General features: G+C 49.9%; 1 protein-coding gene and 1 non-coding gene across 3 annotated transcripts; both read right to left on the bottom strand.

Moving 5' to 3' along the window:
• Window positions 1-159: 159 nt before the first annotated feature.
• On the bottom strand, window positions 160-21,468 carry UFD1 (ubiquitin recognition factor in ER associated degradation 1). Of its 2 annotated transcripts, none has more exons than XM_053587508.1 (12): window positions 21,335-21,468; window positions 17,263-17,395; window positions 16,858-16,890; window positions 13,732-13,853; window positions 10,763-10,893; window positions 6,934-7,006; window positions 3,960-4,028; window positions 3,160-3,225; window positions 2,921-2,968; window positions 2,049-2,137; window positions 1,133-1,214; window positions 160-277 (listed from the first exon to the last, which is right to left on the bottom strand). In XM_053587508.1, exons 1-12 carry the CDS (start codon window positions 21,335-21,337, stop codon window positions 203-205), a joined length of 924 nt encoding a protein of 307 aa, XP_053443483.1. In that variant the 5' UTR covers window positions 21,338-21,468; the 3' UTR covers window positions 160-202. The 2 variants fall into 2 exon arrangements, with proteins under 2 accessions (XP_053443483.1, XP_053443484.1); XM_053587509.1 differs by having other exon boundaries at window positions 17,289-17,395; window positions 21,335-21,405.
• On the bottom strand, window positions 4,918-5,021 carry LOC128585284 (small nucleolar RNA U13). The gene has a single exon (XR_008380001.1). It is a non-coding gene; the product is annotated as a small nucleolar RNA U13 (small nucleolar RNA).
• Window positions 21,469-21,812: the final 344 nt, after the last annotated feature.

The raw sequence follows: 21,812 nt of genomic DNA, 5'->3' as shown, positions 1-21,812 counted from the left end.
AGCTCTTTATCTTTCCCCATAGCAGGCACATAACTCCAAAATCCTGCTGCTCCACTTCCAAGTGAAACCTGGTAATTCTTAGGTAACTAAACCAGCCTGATGTAACATGGCATTCTCTGACAGGAGCCCTTCAGAGCCAGTAACTAAACGTCAGTATGCTGTAATCGATTCTTTTATTTGCCAATCAGCCAACAGTTCCAACTTAGGGTTTTCTTCCCTTTTTACGCAATGACTGTCCTTCTCCAGAGAAAGCCACGAATCTGCCTCCAGCTTCATCCTAGGTGTGAGAAGAAAATATTATTTTCAGAAACTGCCTGAAGATTAAAAATGAATGCCTTATTATTCTGTGGACTCATTTTCAGGCACTGGCTTTTCGTGAAGGCTGGACGTGGCTCGAAGGAGCTGAGGTTTGACTGGGGACCATGTTTGCTCTTGAGCCTGCAAAGTTCCCAATACCGTGAATTTGAGGAACACAGAGGCCAAGAGTATGTGTGAGGTGGCTGGAATGTGTAAAAAGCACAGTAGTCTCTGTCCTCAACCCCCTCAAGGGCTAGAGGGGAAGAGTTCAGTAGTCAGTAAGACTGGTAATGGGTCTTGCAACCCATCTGCAACAGGCTCATGACACATCTGCCTTCGGCTCGATTCCTGAATCCCCAAAGGTCCACTTCTTTGAGAAAAGGAACCAGGAAAGCAATAGATACGAAGTGCTGGTGTTCTAGAAATCCATACCACACATAGATGACTGCATTCTAGTCACTGCTGGGCCTGGCCATGTGGCCACAGTGCCCATGTCTGCAGGATACTCAGTCCCCACCATCCTCTCTTCTACAAACATCCCACTTGGTGTCCAGCGACTGGAAGCTCAGGTCTCTGTTAGAATGTGAGGCCCACCCAGGACATGAAGTTTTCGGATGCCAGAGCCTGGGGTTAGCCCCGCCCAGGACAGGCTGCCTGCCTCCCATGCTGCAAGGCCTCGGCATCCACACCAGCTCTGCAGAAAAGGCAGGTGAGCAGAGAAGAGAGGCAATCCAAAAAAGGGGAAAACATGACAGAAACACCCCTACTCAGAATGGTAAGAACCACAGTCATCACTTGCAAATAAAACTTCTCATTACTAATGAAATACACTCACCTCTTCAACCTTTTTGACCAGTGGACGTGAATTTCTGATGAAAGTGATCTTACCGAGTTTAAATTCATAATTGGGAATTCCTCTGTAAAGGACACCAAGGAGGAGTGTGAGTTCCAGGAAGCAAAACAGGAAAAATTCATTTTCCACAACCAAGAGGACAGTAAACAGAACAGATGCCGCTCGCTGCACCCAGCCAGGCTTGTAGCCAGCCCTCTGTGCACCCAAACACCCCCCCTCCCCCCCCAGGGAGGAGGTGGAGGCAGCTAGTTTCCTGGTTTGGCATAGACACTGGGTGTGGGGCAGGGGCTGCAGACTCTGGACCCTCCTGTGGTGAAGGGCCACCTGACGGCTTGGGGGGGCCCCTCACTGTATCTTACAGAGCCTCACAGATCCTCTTGAATAGGCTACACTCACTTCGCTCCTTAACAGACTGGGCAAAACTCCCTCTCCAGCATCCCCCTCCTGCTCACACATAGACAGTAGGCAGCTGACACACCCCATCCCTGCCCCTATGATCTGTTCCAAAGGTCCTGGGACCCAACAGGCAGCTCCTGCCTCCTCCTCTTAGTGGACTTGAGATAATGTGACCTGATTGATTATTCAAAATCACAAAACAAGAAAACAGGCAGGTCACCAAAGAGGAACTAGAAAGATTGAGTGAGAGATCTGATCAGGTGCACATCTTAGGAAAGCCACTTGGAGGCTGGAGGAGGCTAGCCCTCTGTGGTCCCGGGCAGGCCAAGTAGAAGCAGGGACGTGTGTGTTCCAGCCTACCACAGGGAGCAGGTAGGGGTTTTAGCTCCCCCAGTAACCACAGGCCCAGGCTTTGTCTCTGGAATTGGAGTGAGGCTGCCCTACTTCAGGGGCTGGTAGAGATCCTCCCTGGATGACAAGGCTTTTGCCAGGATGGACCTACCTTTTAATGTCTCCAGGCTTGATGGGGGAGGGGCTGGGCTCTACTCCTTTCTTCTTTCCATCTAGTCTATTTCCAGAGCCAGAGAATGCCTAGATGGGCAAATGGGAGAGTTGCACCATGAACCCTGAGAGCAAGCATGTACGTGCTTTGCTCAGAGGTCCCCAGGGTGCTGCCCAGACCCCTTCAAGACTGAAGCCCTCACTTCCCCTACTGCTTGAACGCTGGCAGCTGGCAGCTTTCTGCCCAGCCCCTTAGGGGACTGCCCTGAGCTGAAGACAGCCACCTGGTCCAAGGACTGCCAACAGCTAGTGTTGAGTTGACAGGTCTGGCCCCTGCCTCTGCAGCACCACCCAGCTGAAGTCCCTGTGAGTGGGCAAAGGCCTCTGATGTCCATCCCACAGTTCGGCCTCCTGTCTGCTCAGTCCTGCCCCTCCGCTGCCTCCTGGCACCCCATTGCCCACACATGAGCTACCTCCACCCATTTCCTGGCCAGCAGCTAGGCTAAGGGTCATGTTCACAACTTACAAACAGTGCAGACAGAAAAAAAGGAGAATGTTTTAAGAAAGATAAACCAAATGTATTTAAGAGTAACATTTGGTGAACTCAAGGGAAGGGTATCTGTATGTCTATTGTGCTACTGAAATTCTTTGGTAGGTTAGAAATTTTTGAAAATAAAAAAAATGGTTGAGGCTGTTGGGAAGATTCCAGGAGGAAGTGGATACGAAAGAGTTTGGTAACTGAAGTACCCAGGGGCTCAGCCCTCTGATGCCCACAGAATGTGACCAAGAACATCTTGAAGAGGATGCCCTGTTCCCAAGGAGCAGAGGGCACAGCCAGAGCAAAGAGAGTCAACCAAGCAGCCCAGGACTCACACGGAAGCCCAGCTCTCCAGCATAGCCACTGTGGTCAGTTTCACCTTCCTGAAAGGGAGACAGAAAAGCAGGGGGTGAGCTTCCTCCTTCAGCCTCCTGTTCCCCTGCTCCATAGCTGCTCCCAGTCCCCACTGCTAGGCTGGCCCCCTGGAGCAGAACTGGAAGGGAAGCAGAGGCCTCCCACAGGTGCCGGGAGGAAGAGTAGCACTGTTACAGAACGGGGTGGAGACAACACTTACTGTCGACTCCTCATGCGGGACTTGTCTTTCGGGTTCCTTGTAGCCCAAGGGAGCGTCAAAATCCACCTGTGTTTCCAAGATGGAAAGTACAATTTTCAGACACGTCCACACTGGCTTTATGTGTGAGATGACTACAGACTCACATGCTGCAGTGAGGAGTGACTGCAACCGGGCCTTGTACAATGCTCAGTGTTATGCGATGGTAACATTTTATGAACTCACAGTAGCATGTTGCTGCACAACCCACTGCTCCAGTTCCCTGGCTTACATGTCGTTTGTTTAGTTCTATCCAACTTTACCACCACGTAGGACTGTGCAGCTGCCACAGTTGAGACAGTTCCAGCACCACAGGGGTCCCATGTTGTCCTTTATAACCACATGCAGCTGCCTCCCAGCCTCTTCCACCAGCTCTAAGCCCTGGCAAGCACTGATCTGCCTGCATTTCTAGCCTTTTGTCACTAAGGATGTTACATGACAGTGTGACTTCTTGACACTGGCTTCGTTGCCCAGCATCATAGTTTGTTCTTACTCAGGAGGCTTCCTCAGCTCATGAGACTGTTCACTCCTAGGCAGGGCAGAGCCAAAGGTGGATTTAGCCACCCCAGCACTGGCAGCAAAGTGGCCTGAGACAGATCACAAGGTCTGTGGCCTCCTTATGACATTCTGACTGTATCTCACTTCTCGTCACCCAGACAGTCCCCAGGGCTGTGACATACGCTTGAGGCCCTGGCCTATAGAGGCCACCACCTGCCCATCCTCTCAGGAGCCAGAGCTCACTGAAACAGGATAAAAGCACTCACATTCATGTCACACTCAATGATGGACACAGCCTTGTCAGGTTTGGTCTCCATCACCCGCAGCTCGTAGATCTGCAGGAAGAACGTAAACAATAGTCAGGCAGCTCTGCAGCACCACACGGGGCTGATGCCCTCAGGTCAACACTCCATTCGCACCCAGGACACAAGTGGTCGGTACCTCACGCTAGGAGGAGGAGGCTGTGAGGGGTGGCCTTTCTTGCCCTTTGCTTGACAAAGGCTGTTCCCCATATGCGGTCAGATTATTAGTTATGCATCAAGTTACAAAAGACACTATGACCTTTAATCCAGAAAGTTCTGGGGATTCATTCTAAGTAAATAATTATCTATGTACCCAAGGAGAAAATTATAGAAATGCTCATTCCAATATTGCTAATGATGCACAGATGCTCCTCACCTTATGATGAGGCAATATCCCAACAAATGCATCCTAAGTAGAAAATATTTTAAGTTAAAAAATCGCATTCGTCGGGGCGGTGCCTGTGGCTCAAAGGAGTAGGGCGCCGGCCCCATATGCTAGAGGTGGTGGGTTCAAGCCCAGCCCCGGCCAAAAATTGCAAAAAAAAAAATCGCATTTGTCACATCTAACCTCCCAAACACTACAGCCTAGCCCACGTGCAATGATCTCAGAATACTAACATTAGCCTGCAGTGGGACAAAATCACCCAGCTCAAAGCAGAACCACAGTTAAGTTGGGGACTATCTGTACCCAAAATGCCTATCAATAGATTGGTCAAATGAAATACTATGTAGCCAACAGGAAAAGAATTTAAAAACCAGATACGTCACTGTGTCTAAGTGACCTCATATCAAACACACATTAAAAAGTTCAGACACATAAAAACTAGAAGTGGCCCTATCTACCTTTTCCTGCATCATTTTAGGTTGTCTGGCTTCCTAACAAAAACCTAAACAGGACCCAGTATATTTATTATTTTTTTCATGTCAGATGGGTAATGTGCCGGCGTCGTAACAAGATTTGTGGGAGGCACATCTCACGCGTGTGCATGAAAACCCATTCATCATGCTTATGAACTACAGAAGGATCCCAGTGTATTTTAAAAAGTATCTTCAGCCAGGTGCAGTGGCTCATGCCTGTAATCCTAACACCCTGGGAGGCTGAAGCAGGAGGATCGCTTGAGCTCAGGAGCTTAAGACCAGCCTGAGCAAGAGCGAGAACCCGACTCTGTTAAAAAATAGAAAAATTAGCTGGCTGTTGTGGTAGGTGCCTGTAGTTCCAGCTAAGGAGGCTGCGGCAGGGGCACTGCTTGAGCCCAGGAGTTTGAGTTGCAGTGAGGAAGGCTGAGGCCCTAACACTCTAGCCCAAGTGAACTTGCCCCTCACCCCAAAAAAGTGCCTTAATTATTTAACAGATAAAGAATAGAAAAGAATAAGCATGTCCTTGTGCGGATGTACCATAATTTGTCTCCTCAGCACCTGGGTTGTCTCCAATCGTATGAACATCTGTATGTGTCTCCTGGGACACGTGCTGACATCTCTACGGTTGTGTCTCAGGTTGCGCAACACAACCAATGGGTTCTATGACCAGCTGGGTTGAGAGCAGAGCTGAGAAGAAAAAACTGGACGATAGCCCACTAGAAATGCCAGGATAGTTAGTATACTACATGTAATAAGGCCGAGTATTCTTGTGACACCTTCCTTTTAGTTTCATCTATGGCATGATATTAAAAATACCATGGAGCCACTTTTCTAGGCTAATACTCCTCAAATTGCCTATGAAGGACCATTTTTTTAAAGGCCCAGTGTCCTGGACTGACACTTGGTCCTCTGCACAGGAGCAAGATACAGCTCACAGAAGAACCCCCAGAGTTCACCAGGGACTGGTGCTGTGGCCACATGCTGGGGTTTATGACAATTCCAAATCACTGCAAAGATTTCTAAAATGTTCATTCTCAGTTCCCTCTTCCCACTAACCTCTGGCAACAACCACTCTACATTCTCTTTAGAGATGTGACCACTGTAAGTGGAATCGTACAATACAATATTTACCTTTTTGTGTCTGACCTCATTTCATCTATGCTGTAACATGCAAAATAACAGTATTTCTCTTACCAATTCAAGAGTTATTTTTAGTGTAATTACCTTAACATTAAGAATAACATTAAGCCTGTAATTAATTGTAAGACCTTATTAAGACGACAATACTTAAAACGTTCCCCCCAAAGCTAAAGGCAATAAGAATATTTCTTAGTCAATAAAAAAATAGAAAAGTATGACTTATAACTACGAAACCAAAGAATAAGGATTATCAGCACTAGAAGCCTCAAATGTAAGGCAGCTGCCCAAGAAGAAGCTGCTCCCCATGCTGACCCCAAGGGAGGGACATGCTGACCCAGGTAGCTGAGACATGGTGGTGAGGGCCCAGGCTGACAAGGACCAGAGAGTGCTGGGAAGGAGCTTGCTTCCCAGGCGCCCCGTGACACTGGGCCCCACTGCACGACCTGTCTGCTTCCAGGGGAGGGCACAGCCAGGACAAAGACTCAGCTGGGTTGTTTCTGGGCTTAGCTCAAAACTAGAGGCGTAGGGGAGACAAGGCAGAATCAGTAGTCTTGCCAGCATGGTATACCCAACGTATGACTGATTATATTACATATATAATGTAGAACAGTATTGTATAACACATAATACAGTGTTAATGCCTTTACGAGGTATATTTACCTCATAATACATAATAGTGTATTAATACCTCATAATACGTAACAACACATAATAAGTGTTAAGTTCATTCACCTACAAATACAATCCATCCTCAAAACAGAGTTCTGAATGAATTAGGGCTCTGAACATGAACCCAGGGAGACTTAAAAAAAGCGAACAGTAGGCAGTAATTAGGTAGGAAGATTGAGGCACAACCTGCTTTTAAAAAAGCTCCATTTGAATACCAGAAAGGACACGGCAGCTGGCTCTTGTCAGACATGACTCAGCGAGCGGGGCTCACCTTCTCGTTGTAGTTGATGGCGATCACATCCCCAGTGGTGAGACAGGCAAAGTTTCTCAGTGCATTTTCTAATCTGCAGACACACACTGTCAAGGAAGCATGGCAAGACAGATACCTTAAATCCAAGACAAGTTTCCAGGATGGGTTACAGAATCTTTAGTAGTAGAATTATTAGTAGACAGGGTGTACAACACTGGTACTAAAAACACACAGCTTTAAGACAATGAAGTGTAACTTAGCAATGAAGAAGGAACAAAGCCAGACTTGCAATGACACGAGTGAGCCTTACAAATGCCACACTGGGAGAAAGGCGGGCAGAGAACCAGACACAGAGAGGACCACATCCCGTTCCCGTGACACCCTGAGAAAGACCTATGAGGCTGCACGTCAGCTGAGAGAGTGCTGGGGCCAGGCGTTAGGGACGGCCTGGCAGGAAAGCACCCTATGGGAAGACAGATTACACGGGTAATCTGGTGAAAACTGTGTGCCCTTTGCTGTATATAAATTATACCTCATAAAGGTCATTTTATTTTATTATTTTTTTAATACATGTATTTTTTAAATTCATTTATTTTTTTGCAGTTTTGGCTGGGGCCAGGCTTGAACCCACCACCCCTGGTATATGGGGCTGGCACCCTACTCTTTGAGCCACAGGCACTGCCCAATAAAGGTAATTTTTAAAACTTTTGTGGGGCCAGGAGCAATGGCTCATGCCTGTAATCTTAACACTCTGGGAGGCAGAGGTGGTTGGATTGCTTAAACTCACGAGTTTGAGACCAGCCTGAGCAATAGCAAGACCCTGTCTCTACTAAAAATAGAAAAGAAAAAAAAAAAAAAAAAAAACCCTAGCCAGCCAACTGTTTGTAGTACCAGCAACTTGGGAGGCTGAGGCAAGAAGATCTCTTGAGCCCAAGAGACTGACGTTGCTGTGAGCTATGATGCCACCACAGCACTATACCCAGGGTCTTAAAAATAAATACAAACATACATAAATAGAAGTAAAAAATCCAATGGGAGCACAGAAGAAAAAAAGATTGAATAAGGGCCCCTCAAATGTTCAAAGATGCTTTCCTTCATTTATACTTATTGTTTCCACCTTTTTTTTTTTTTTTTTGGTAATTGAGACAAAGTCTCACTTTGTTGCCCAGGCTATAGTTCCATGGTATTAGCCTAGCTCACAGTAAACTCAAACTCCTAGGTTCAAGTGATCCTCCTGCCTCAGCCTCCCGAGTAGCTAACACTACAGGCGCCGGCCACAACACCCATCTAATTTTCCATTTTTAGTAGAGAAAGGGTCTTGCTCTTGCTCAGGCTGGTCTTAAAACTCAAGGGATACTTCCACCTTGGCCTCCCAGAGTCCTAGGATTATAGGCATGAGCCACTGTGCCCAGCCTATTGTTTTTTTTTGAGACAGAGTCTCAAGCTGTCACCCTGGGTAGAATGCTGTGGTGTCACAGCTCACAGTAACCTCCAACTTTTGGGCCTAAGTGATTCTCTCGCCTCAGCCTTGCAAGTAGCTGGGACTACAGGTGCCCGCCTCAATGCCCAGGTTTTTTTTTGGTTGTAGTTATCATTGTTGTTTGGCGAGCCTAGGCTGGATTCGAACCCATCAACTCCAGCGTATGTGGCTGGCGTCGTAGCCGCTTGAGCTACAGGAGCCGAGCCAGCCTGTTGTTTCTATCTTTTAAACTGATAACCAAATTTTAGGGGTATATTCTAAAATAAAAATGAAAAAGGAAGAAGTAACCAGCAAGCCCTTTTTGTAACAGTAAGTACAAATTTTTAAAGGCTATGCAACCCTCATGCCCACACAAGGAAATGTTTATTCACATGGAATATTTTAACTACATCGTCATCATCAATTTGTGGAACTATTTTTACATAAAAGGTCAGACACGAAGCCTCCAGAATCTGCCCATGACAGGCCACATCCTGGCCGTGATTCCCAGAGTCTAACTCAGAGGCTGGCAGAGCAAGGCGGTCCGGGTTCCCTTCTCTTGCTCCAAGCTTTCCAGAACACAGCTTTGTGGGAAGTGCTGTGTGTGGTAAGCGTTCGCTGCCTCTGCACAGGGAATGGCACATGGTAGCAGTGCCCTTCCCTCATGCCTCCCCCTGACCCCACAGCTGGGGGGCCAAGGGTCAGACCCAGAACTGCTTGTACTTCTCTGCTCTGTACTAAGAATGCTTCATCCACACCCTCAGCCAGCCAAGGAACACCAAGCCAACTCTCAGATGATGAAAGTGACACTGCTTCTCCACACACTAAGTCAACTACGCTATGAAAGCGTGAGTCTGCATCACATCACGTGAGAAAACCAGGGCAGGCCACACTCCCAGTCACCAACAGCAAACTCGGTGCCTGCGGACTCAGTTACGTCCCCTGCCTGTGGGACAGGAAGCCTCCACCACTGATGATGCTGGGGGCAGTGTGCACACAACCCCCTGATCAAGGACCTGGCCAGTTGGGAGCCCAACACACCATCATGTCCAGGACTGGGTCAGTGAAGGACTGAGCACAGCCATCTGCACCCAGGACATGGCCCGCTGACCAACAGCAGCTCACGTCTAAGGATGCCCTGGTGAAAGTAGGCAGACAGGGAGGGAGGCAGCTTTTTTTTTGCAGTTTTTGGCCGGGGCTGGGTTTGAACCTGCCATCTCCGGCATACGGGGCCAGTACCCTACTCCTTTGAGCCACAGGTGCTGCCCTTTTTTTGTGTGTGTGTGTGTGTGTGGTTTTTGGCCGGGGCTGGGTTTGAACCCGCCACCTCCGGCATATGGGACCAGCGCCCTACTCCTTGAGCCACAGGCTTAACTTTTTAACAACCTATCCATGTTGTTCAGCTGAGCTTTTGTTTTTTCTTAAGAATGCATTTTTTGCCAGGCATGGTGGCTCATGTAAGCCCAGTACTTGGGAGGCCGAGGCAGGAGGACTGCCTGAGTTCACGGGTTCAAGACCAGCCTGAGCAAGAGCGAGACCCTGTCTCTAAAAATTAGACGGATGTTGTGGCAAATGCCCGTAGTCCTAGTTACTCAGGAGGCTGAAGATACAGAACCACTTAAGCCCAAGAGTTTGATGTTGCTGTGAGCTGTGACACCATAGCACTCTACTGAGGGCTACAAAGTGAGATTCTGTCTCAAAAAATAAAATTAAAAAAAAAAAAAAAGCCAGGCATTGTGGCAGGTGCCTATTGTCCCAGCTACTCGGGAGGCTGAGGCTAGAGAATTGCTTAAGTCCAAGAGTTTGAGGTTGCTGTGAGCTGTGACACCACAGGACTCTACCAAGGGCGACGAAGTGAGACTCTGTCTCAGAAAACAAAAAAATAGGCAAACCAGGTCCATGGAACTGGAGGACTCAATCACAGCACAGAGTGCACCACTCACCTAGACCATCTACTTCCTGACACAAATGTCTGCCTAAAAACGTCCACTAGAACCTAGCACCTTCCTTCTCTTCTGCTTACTTAGACAGAAACGCGCTCATCACTGCTACCCACCACTAGGGTGAAGGTATACGAGCTGTCCCATCCTTCCATCAGACACGTCCTGCACTCTGGGCTCTGTGGCAAGTGGCTCAGCCCAACTCACAGAGGAGCTCTGCTGTGGCTTCCAAGAAGTGCCTGGAACGTGACCAGACAAGGCACAGACCACCCAGCACACTCCACCAGGGACAGGGAGACCTGCCAGTTGAGTACCATGACTCTCAAGCTGCAACTTCAATCCCAAACAAGCACACGGCCCCCAAAGCAGCTGCAGGTTCAGCAAAGCACTTGTTGTTGACTGGCTGTCAGTACGCTTCTCCTCTGTCACGCCTTCTATTTCCAAAGGATACACAGCTTTCGGGTTGGTGATGTCCAGGAAGTCGGGGCTCTGAGGCTGGAATTTGGAGTAGGTGGCCACCTGAAGGTTGACACTCTCCACTTGGACAAGGCCCCCTTCTTCTAAGAGCAAGTTCTGCATCATCTGAATGGAAGAAGTGACCATGTGAGACTCCTGGGGATTGACTGGCCTCTGCAACTACTGCTGTCTGCAGACGGGACAGGCTGATCTAGCTGGGTTCCTAGAAGAGGAGCCTGAGATAAGACATGTAATTTAATCATGATACAGCATCACAGAAGAGGTAAAAAAATCACGGAAGGAAGGAAGAAGACCAATAAAGGGTGCTACTGAGGCCCCTGCCTGGCCTCCCAGACAGGGCACTGGCACCGGGCCTCGTAGGGGCAGAGTGTTCCCCCAAGCACGTACTCCCCATACTCACAGGAAGGAAGGCCGTGGGGCAAAGGGCCAAACTTGAGGGAGGAGATGACAGTGCAAGGGGAGGCTGACTGCTCACGAAATAGCCCACCATAGCTGAAGCCATGGGATGGTGACAAGGCCCCAGAGATGCCCCAGAGAGCTCCTATGGAGCTTACAGAAAACCAACACAGAAGCCCCCCACAGGCCTCTACTGAACTACTCGGCAAAGTGGACGATGGCTTATGAGAGCACCCATGGACACCTGGCGTGCGGGGAGCCAGGGGTCGGGCCACAGGCCAGGAATGAGAAACCGTAGGTGTCCTGGGATGGAATTTTGCTTTTATTATTTGAAACCTTCTTAAAAAGAGTACCAAACACATCCGTGAGTAGAGAGAATCACATGAGGGAGCCTCTGTATATCTGGCTACCCAGATGGGAGCTCTGACAGTTCAATAGTCATCAAATCATGGCCTTACCAGCCTGGCAGGGCCCTACTCACTACCTCGCCGCGGCCCGCACCAGATGCCCTGCAGTGAGCCCCAGGGGTCATTCCTTTCAGGAGAGCTTCACCCAGAGCAGCAGTTAAGAGATGATTCTAATAGCCCAAGAATCAGGGGGCTGAGGGCATAGGAGAGGAGGGGGCGTGTATGGAGGGAGGCGTGCTGAGAAACAGCACGTGGTCACTGACTCTGCCAGATGCCACAGGCAGGCGTGCAGGATGGAGAGGCCTGGCTGTGGTGGCTGTGGGTCCTGGTGGCCCTGGGGAGGGTGCAAGTGCTTTACGGCTCTGAGTCTGCTTGCCACAGTCAGAAGCACAGTCTCTTTGGCAGACCTTTTTTTGAAATCTGTGTGGCTGCTCCTGTGAAGTACCAGTAGGCACACACCCGGCCCAGCATGTGTACAAAATCCCGTGAAGGGGTCACAGTTGAGGTCAGCCTACCTGCTCCAAACGCCAGCCCAGGCTCATCCCAGGCTAGGTGACCTGAAGAAACTCAGGAGCTCCAGCTAGGACGGAACTTCCGATCAGCCAAGGGAAAGTACTTGCTCACGTACCCCATGGCGGCCATGGGACAGCAACTGGGGACGCCAGGCACCTGCCCATACCACACACCAAGAGCTGAGAGGTCAGCCAGGAAGAGGTAGCCTCACACCCCACGCTGGCTCCAGGTTCCCCAGATAGCATTTCCAGGAGGCATGATATCTCAGAGAAAGGAATTAAATTGGTTTTCTGGTCCAAAGTGGTCCAAGAGCTTTGACAAACAACCACCAAACACCAAGGTCTTTGAAGGCAAAGCTTCAAGGTCCAGGGCACCCTCAGTATCACCACCTCCTGTCTCATCTCTATGCTCCAGAGGTGGCCTGGTGTCTCAGCCACGTTGAGTAGCTTGTGCCAGGTGCTCTAGCAGCTGAGCAGAACAAGCCTCAGGGCCAGGGGACACCTGCAGGCACAGACAAGAGCAGCCAGGGATGGGCACCACGAGCTGGGGGGTGGGGGTCGGTGAGTCGTGTCTAGGCTTTGAGGTGCAAGGGCACCGCACAGGCCAGGCAAGGCAGGCCCGCCCAGCAGAGGGACACCAGGACATAGCATGGCACGTGTGCTCCCACAAGGGAGGCATTGGCTGGGCCTGGGACCCGGCCGCACCCTAGCAGCCAAGGGCAAGGTCACCTGGTGCAGGAGGGCAGGGCCTACAGAACTTCCACCCACACCAACCTCAGAATATAAGGATTAAGTCCACCCCTCCTCAAGGTATGCTGACCAGTGACAGGGGACTAGCAAGAGAGGCGTCTGGCAGCTGAGGAGCATGCACTCCTCAACACAAAGAGGACACACGAGTCCACTGTGGGCTTCAAAGGCAGCATGTCAGAGCTGGGGAGACGAGGGGGTAGAGGCAGCAAGTGACTGAGCCACCATGTGGCACTCACACCTGGAGGGCCCCTCCCTGATGCGCTGGTGCAGCTCTGCTGGCCTCTTGGAGGTGTGCAGCCCCAGGACAGCTAGGCGGTGCTGGTGCCCCTGATATCCCACCCCCAGTTCCTTCAGATCAACACTACACAGAGAGTGCCCGGATGCAGGAAGAGGGCGTTGTGCCCAGACCTGCTGGGGGTGGGGGTGTTTCTAGAAGGCTCAGTCACTGGCAAGCAAGTGTCTGAAAATTGTGACACATGAAAACAGCATAGAATCCTAAATATCGTACTTATTAGACCACTTAAAACATGGTCTTGCTCCATTATTTAAAAAAGCTTGACCCAAGAAATCACAGATGAACAGTCTGGCTGTGACTTCAGGGCAACCAGCTGAGAAACTGTCAAAGCAAAGGCCATCTCCACAGCAGAGCGCCCCACGTGTGCCTCACGGCCAAACACACAGCAGGCAAGGGGACCGTCCTAAATCCCCTTCCTCTTGCCGAGTAAGGTCAGAGCAGCCGAGCCACCTGCTCTGAGGCCAGGCCTCCTGAGCGCACACAGGCTCACACACACACAGCTGCGGCTATCCCTGCTACGATACCCTCCACCCTGACAGGCCCAGGGGCACAGACCCTCCAGAGCCCCGGTGGCCCCACTCACCCAGTGTGGGAGGTAGCAGATGCCCTCGTCAGCCACGAACTCCAACACGCCACAGTGCGTCATGCGGTCCGAGTTCTTATTGGTCAGTTTGAACAGCATGGGATAGGTGATATTAAGTCGGCCTAGAAGGAAGACGAGAGGGTGTGAGGCACGGCTCCTGGGAAGACAAGCCCTGTCCCCAAGGCTGCCCCTACCCCCCTCAGGGCATGCAAGCCTGCAGACTCAGGGATTGCCCCCCCTCCCTCAGTCCCTAGGCGTGCCTTGGATGGGGGCGCACTACTCCCTGTGACAGCACAGGGCACTGCCCAGAGGACTGGGAAGTGTGGCGACTCAGTAACGCAGCACTGGCACAGATCTGTGATTTCCTGAAATCACAATTTTAAAAAGTGGTATGTTTGTTCACTTATTCATTAATAATTTAAGGCCAACCACATACTGGACAAAAGGTTTGTCCATTAAAGGTTTCTAGTTATAATAGAAAGGTGAGAAAGAAAACGAACAGGCCAGGCGCAGTGGCTCACACCTGTGACCCTGACACTCTGGGAGGTGAAGGAGAAGAGGACTGCTTGACGCCAGCAGCTCAAGATCAGCCTCGGTAACATAGCAAGACCCTGTCTCTACAAAAAATAATAGGAAAATTAGCTGGGCATGGTGGTGTGCACTTGTAGTCCAGGCTACTTGTGAGACTGAGGCAGGAGGATTCCTAGAGCCCAGAAGCTGGAATCGGCAGTGAGCTATGACAATGTCACTGCACTCCAGCTGGGGTAACAGAGCAAGACCCTGTCTCAAAACAAACAAAAAAAAAGCGTGCCCAGGGGCTGTGGGCAGAGCACAGGCAGGCCACAAGGACAGGCTCATGGAGGCCAAGTTCTCCAGGCTGGTCTCTAGGCAGGTAAGCCAAGAAGGGAACTCTAGACAGAGGGACGGCCTGACCAAAGTTGCCCCAACAGTTCATGAACCAGATAGGGTCAGGATAGCTGTAGGGGTAGCGGGGAAGGCAAGGGAGCCCAGGCCAGGCTACCGCATGGGGCCAAACCTAGTACACAGGCCTTTGGGACACTGTGGGCTCTCAGCAGGGCCACGACGCTGGGCGTCCCCTCACTCTGCTGGTCCTTGAGGTGGGGGTGCACAGAGGGTGGAGGCAAGTAGACATAATTTGCAGGCATGCTGACTCAGGAGGTGCAGGGAGCACAGGAGAGGGGTGGGCGGGCAGGCCCAGGAGACCCAGGGCCCTGGGGGAGGGGCCTGGGGAGCTACTCATGGTGGTAACGGTTTTTGCCACCCACCAAGTCCTTGTTCAGTCTTTCTGGAATAATTGAGTAGCACTATCGCTACTCCCTTTTATCTATGGGAAAACTAAGGTATACAGATTAAGTACCACGCCCAGGACCACACAGCTCGTGAGTAGCCAGGATTAAAACTCAGACTACTGATGTGTGTCTGGGGATTCAACCATCTGGGCAGCATCTAGCTTGTCATTTTACCCAATACATTAACAAAAGTCCCATTCAGCATTAAAGGTGAAGCAAACTGTCTGGGATCTCCCTGGAAGTTCCAATAAAGAAAACCAAGTAAAGAGCCTGGGCTACAGAGAAGAGCCTCCGGAGGCAGCACCTCACGAGGGAGGCGGCAAGGGACAGGCACTTCCTCCTGCTACCAAGAGTGCTCCTGACACTGGAGCACGGAGCCACAAGCCCTCCGTCCCCAGGGCACTTCCCAGTAGTAGAGTTATGGAGCTGACCCATAGCTGGTCCAGGGTGAACTGGGTCTGAGATTGTTCCCAGTGGAAGAGAAACCCATGTCTCTTAGACTACTGCCTCTCAAACTGTACTGGGTACCCTTGAGCCCTCTGCACCCCTTACCTCCTCCAAACACGGCAGTAAGATTTTATTTGGACATTTATAAAAGGGTTTCTGACATCACTAAAAAGATTTGAATGCTGATCTGATATACACCTTACTGACCCAGTCCCTGAGTCTCTCTGGACACTTGTGCTGAGGTTACACCTGGGGCCTGCCTCCTGGGTCAGCACATCGGAAAGGGAGATGCCCTGGCCCGTTCACGCCTCTGTGACAACAGGGTCTTTTTGAGGGCCGTGAGCTTGGACTAAAGAACGTGAGCTCCATGGCTCTGTCCACCTGCTGGTTGAGTGGTGGCCTCCACCGGATACAGCCACGGCTCAGTGGTCACTTCCCTGTGGCTGGCATCAGATGGACTTGGCCTGTTCGCAATCCTGCTACAGGACTCCTCAGCACTGAGATGTCCCCAGGTAAAGAACAGGGTTCAGAGAGGCCAGATCACTATTGGAGAGTCAGACAGGGCAGTGAGCCCAACGCAAGTGACAGCGGGGCCAGTGCCTATTCTCCACAAGCTGCCACCATGTGCCCCCAAGATTGAGTGTGAACCCATCCCCCTGGCCAGCCTCCAGTCTCCTGCCTTACACAGGAAGAATTCACACCAGAAACACCTCTAAGTCTCAAAAAGCAATGGCTGTGTTCGTGACCAGGGTTGTCTGTGGCTGGGATTTTCCATGTCCAGGGAGCTTGGGGCTGCAGCATGAGGTCTCCAGATTGCTCTCATGGCATCAGGGGTTGGGTTGAGAAAGGCATCCGTGGGCCTTTCTCACTCCTGATAAGAACTTCTAGGTGAAGACCAAAGTTTGGTGTGGACATGCTGAGGAGCCACTGCAGTGGGGCTCAGGAACTTGGGTTGGGAGCTCAGGGGAAGAAGGCCCGTAAGATAAAAAAATCTGCCTCGTAGTACCCTTCTGTGAACTGATTTCTCCTTTCAGAGGAGACCTAGGGAGCCCATCCAGTGGCATCTGCTGCCCTGGCACTTGATGCTCACGCTTCATTCAACACTAATGGAATCCTAAGACAAGCTGGGGTGGGGAGGACAGAGGGACCTGAAGCACCTAAGGCAGAAGTGAAACTGGACAATCCCTGGCCCTGGCCAGGACCACCAAGCACCCTTTGGCTGGTCATGCACCTTCCAGGGACGATTCACAAACAGATGTTGACCAAGGACACCTGTGTCTGGAAGTACTGAGGAGCTTATGCCGATTCCTGACATCACCATTTACACTGTATCTCTCAGCTCCCAAATCACTTAGAAGAAAATACTTACTGAGTTGATCCAGCGCTGAGGGTGGCATGATTACTGTGGAGAGAACATTTAAGAAGTATTAAAAAAGTAAACATGAAAAAGACAGACCAAAGGCATGAAGCGGTTTCTATTATGTCAAAAAAAGGTTTTAAACAGTATTGTTAGGACAACCAGAATTTCACAAATCCTTCATAAAGAATTTCACTTGACGGTATCTTGTTTTGGGAACTGAACAGCGACCAGCCACAATCTAATCGTTAATTAGCACCCCACCCACTCCCACTTAGCAAGACAGAGACAAGCACCATTTCCACAGTAATTCTAGCCTCTGGCTCCCACATGCAAAGTAAGGACTGTTGAAGGCTATAAGCATCACAGAAAGAAGGGCGGTAAAGGTGACTATTCAAAATAAAAACAAGCACATACTCTTCCCTCCTTTCTCCACATCTGACCTGTCATTAGGCCCGGCCAGCATGGACACGGAGAAGCAGCGGTACTGCGTGGAGAAGCGGTTTTGGAAGACCCGGGGAATCGGGTGGTCGAACATGTTGAAGGAGAACTAGAAGGAAGAAAGAGAAGAGGGCGTTAGAACAGAACAAACGTGCCCTTCTTCACATCAAAAGCCAAAAGACCTCTAGGTAGCAGAAGCTGTCAAACGATGCCGAAGAACATCACATACTGAAATCTCCACTAACCAGACCACTCTGATTTCCTGGGCAAACTCCAAATCCTTTCTGCTGTGCCCAGTCTAATCACTCAGCTCTAGTCTCCATCATTTTTAGGAAGTGTGATCTTATTAAAAAATAATGCTGGCCATGCCAAATACGTCCGAAACCTTTTTGATAAAATTTAATTTATAGAGTAGGCACACTAAAATATTAACAAATATTCTGATAACAAAACAGAACAATTTTAATGATACACTGTAATAAAAGTTACATGGATGTGGTCCCCTCCTCTCAAAATACCTTAATATTTTCAGACCACAGTTGACTTTGGGTAAGTAAAACCATGAAAAGCAAAACTAAGGATAAGGTGGGACTATTGCATTGGAGTAACTATGATGTTTAAAAAGAATATAAAATCTCACTTTCATCTTCCCCCACCTTTCTGATTATAGGTCCTAAGGCCCTTAATTCCACAGCGCGTTGCAACCCCACACCTTGAAAGCTGATCACATTTTGACACAGTTGATTATAAAACCCAAGAGGACTGGGTGTGGAGAGCTTCTGGACAGCTGAACACAGGGAGGATGGTGCAACCCTACCACATACCTCACCCTACCTATTTCTTCGTCTGTATCCTTTGTGGTATCTTTACAATAAACCAATAAACATAATTAATTGTTGCCCTGAGTTCTGTTAGCCTTTAGAAAATTAACTGAGCCCAAAGAGTGGATGATGGGAACCCCTAACTTGAAGCCAGTTAATCAGAAGTTCCAGAGGCTTGGACTTGTGACTGTTGCCGGGGGACTGTGCCCTCACCCTGTAATATTTTTTCCAGGTACACAGCACCAGGCTTCGATTAGAAGACACCCAGCTGGTGTCCACATTTGATCACAAAAGTCTCCTGTGTTGATGATTATTGTAGTGTTAAGAACACAGTTTGAGAGTTTCCCAAAGCAAGTATAGATCCAAAAGAATTGAAAGCAAGATCTCCAAGAGATTATCTGCACACTCACATTTGTAGCACTATTATTCAGAACAGCCAAAAGATGGAAGAAACCCTGACAGATGAATGAATAAACAAAATGTGGCATATAGAGACAATATTCAGCCTTAAATAGGAAGGAGATTCTATCAGATGCTGTAACACAGATGAACTTCAAGGACATTATGCTAAGTGAAATAAGCCAGTCACACTTAAATGACTCCACTGTTTTGCTTTGTTTTTTTGACACAGAATCTCACTTTCTCGCCCTTGGTAGAGACCTGTGGCATCATCATAGCCCACAGCAACCTCAAACTCTTGGGCTCAAGTGATCCTCTTGCCTCGGCCTCCCGAGCAGCTGGGATTATGGGCACCTGCCATAGTGCTCAGCTGATTTTTCTATTATTAGTAGAGACTGAGACTTTTTTTTTTATCACTCTTGCTCAGGCTGGTCTCAAACTCCCGAGCTCAAGAGATCCGCCTGCCTCAGCCTCCCAGAGTGCTAGGGTTACAGGTGTGAGCAACTGTGCCTGGCCTTTAAATGACTCCACTTAAATTGGACTCGAGGGACTCCTAGAATAACCAAATTCATGGAAACAGAAAGCAGAAAATAGTAGGTTGCCAGGGGCTATGGAAAAAGGAAATGGGAGAGTTTTTGTTTTTTTTTTTTTTTGTAGAGACAGAGTCTCACTGTACCGCCCTCGGGTAGAGTGCCGTGGCGTCACACAGCTCACAGCAACCTCTAACTCTTGGGCTTACATGATTCTCTTGCCTCAGCCTCCCGAGCAGCTGGGACTACAGGCGCCCGCCACAACGCCCGGCTATTTTTTTTTGTTGTTGCGGTTTGGCCGGGGCTGGGTTTGAACCCACCACCCTCGGCATATGGGGCCGGCGCCCTACTCACTGAGCCACAGGCGCCGCCCGAGAGTTTTTGTTTAATGAGAATAGTTTCATTTCTGCAACATGAAAAAGTTCTTGAGGTCTGTCGCACAACCATGAGAAATATTACACACTCCTGAACTACACACGTACACTTAAAAATGGTTATGATATGGGCAGCGCCTGTGGCTCAGTGAGTAGGGCGCCAGCCCCATATGCCGAGGGTGGCGGGTTCAAACCCAGCCCCGGCCAAACTGCAACCAAAAAATAGCCGGGTGTTGTGGCGGGCGCCTGTAGTCCCAGCTACTCGGGAGGCTGAGGCAAGAGAATCGCGTAAGCCCAAGAGTTAAGAGGTTGCTGTGAGTCGTGTGATGCCACGGCACTCTACCAAGGGTGGTAAAGTGAGACTCTATCTCTACAAAAAAAAAAAAAAAAAAAAAAAATGGTTATGATAATAAGATTTCTTTTACCATGATTAAAAAAATTTGTCACAACAGGCTCGGTGCCCATAGCACAGTGGTTATGGCACCAGCCACATGCACCGAGGCTGGCGGGTTCAAACCCAGCCTGGGCTTGCTAAACAGCAATGACAACTACAACAAAAAAATTGCCAGGCGTTTTGTTGGGCGCCTGTAGTTCCAGCTACTTGGGAGGCTGAGGCAAGAGAATTGCCTAAGCCCCAGAGTTGGAGATTGTTGTGAGCTGTGACACTACTCTGGGCGACATAGTGAGACTCTGACCCACCCCACCCCACCCCCCAAAAAAAAAAACTGTCATAACAGACAAATATTTTTTGACTTGGTTCCAACATAACATTAAATATTGAGAAAGCCACTAACTGAATTACAAATCCCAAAACTATTAGCAATAGTTAGCAATCCCAAAACTATCGACCTGAATCAGCTATCTTCCTAAAATGCAAATATAGCACGCTTCTGCCTAAAATCTTGGATGATTCTTTGCTCTCTGAAACTCTACCACAGTAGTTTTCTTTTTTCTTTTTTTTACTTTTTTGGAGGCAGCATCTTACTCTGTCGCCCTGAGTAGCTGGACTACAGGCACCCGCCACCTGCCTGCCTTGCTATTCCCCACATAACACCAATACTTAGTCCAGGGTGTCTAAGCACACTGCTTGGCACGTATGAGGTATTGTTTCTCCTAAGTGGACAAACTTGGAAACAGAAACGTGATTTGACAATGACAAACGCTGGATAAGATCTAATCATCATTCCTTGTTTTTACTAAAATAAAGAGGTTCCAGAAAGGCAATGCTGTAGAAAGGTAAAAGAGAGTTTTGCAGCCAGACTTGGCTTCAAACCTCCTCTCTTCACTTCTGTGACCTCCAGTGAACTATCCCTGTACATCCTTAGTTTTCTCCTGGTTAAAATTATATTAATAATCCTCGCCTCCAAAGGGATTGTAAAGGATTAAAGGGGAGAAAGTGTCATGAGGCGTTAAAGATGCAGGCGTTAAAGATAAACTAGCAGAAAAAAGTATCAATCGCCGTCCACCCATCTGAAGACGTGAACCCGAGGGGCACAGAGCTGCGGAACTGGGGTGACAGAGGGGTGTCCTTGCTCACGAGGAAGCCCCCCGTGGACCGTCCCCGGGGAGCGCCCGCCTCCACTCCCACCCCCGAGAGCATTCCCCTTCACTCCGTGCGCACCGACACCTGTTGCGCGCCCGGCTCTTTCCGAGACCCCCGGGCGGACACGAAGGCAAGTTTCTGTCTACCCTTGAGCACGAGCCTCGCAGGGAGGGAACGCGAACCAAGCACCAGACGAGCGGACGTGACCAGAGGCAGTTCGCGGTCCAGGGTCCGCCGGGCCCTCGGAGCGCCCCGGGTCGGCGAGACAGGCCGGACTTAGGCCCGGGTGACTCGGCATCTCCGCCGCGGTCCGGCCCCACGCGCCAAGCTCGGGCCCCGGCCCCACTCCTCGTCCTCGGAGCCCTGCCCGGCTGCGCTTACCATGATGAACACCGCCTCGCAGACGCTGCTTCTCTCAGAGAACGTTACGAAAGGAGCCCGCCGCCTGCCCTCCGCCTGCAGCCGCGGCCGCACTGAAGCCGGGACGCGCCGAGAGGTTCGCCGGAAGTGCGGGACCCGAGACCCGGGGGTAGGGGGCGGCGCCGCGGCCGAGCGGCGCCTGCGAAAAGGAAAAAAAACAGACGACGGCTCTAGGCGCTAAAACCTCCTTAGCATTGCTATTAAAATAAACTTTCCTAATTGGGTTCCCCGTCTGAGTTCTATTAACAATTATTTGAAATTACGTTTTGATCCTCCTCCCCTCCAGACGAATTTAGTAGGGGCCATTCTCCGGAGGACTACACTACCCAGAATGCACGTACACCTTTCGGTCTTTCCTTCAGCCATCAAGGACTCGGGCGGAAGTTAGTTAGGTATCCTCCTTCGGGCCAGACCGAGCACCTATTGAAAAATGCAACTT

The sequence above is a fragment of the Nycticebus coucang genome, chromosome 4, assembly GCF_027406575.1.
Source record: "Nycticebus coucang isolate mNycCou1 chromosome 4, mNycCou1.pri, whole genome shotgun sequence".
Lineage (NCBI taxonomy): Eukaryota > Metazoa > Chordata > Mammalia > Primates > Lorisidae > Nycticebus > Nycticebus coucang.
This window is presented reverse-complemented; position numbering and strand designations above follow the sequence as displayed.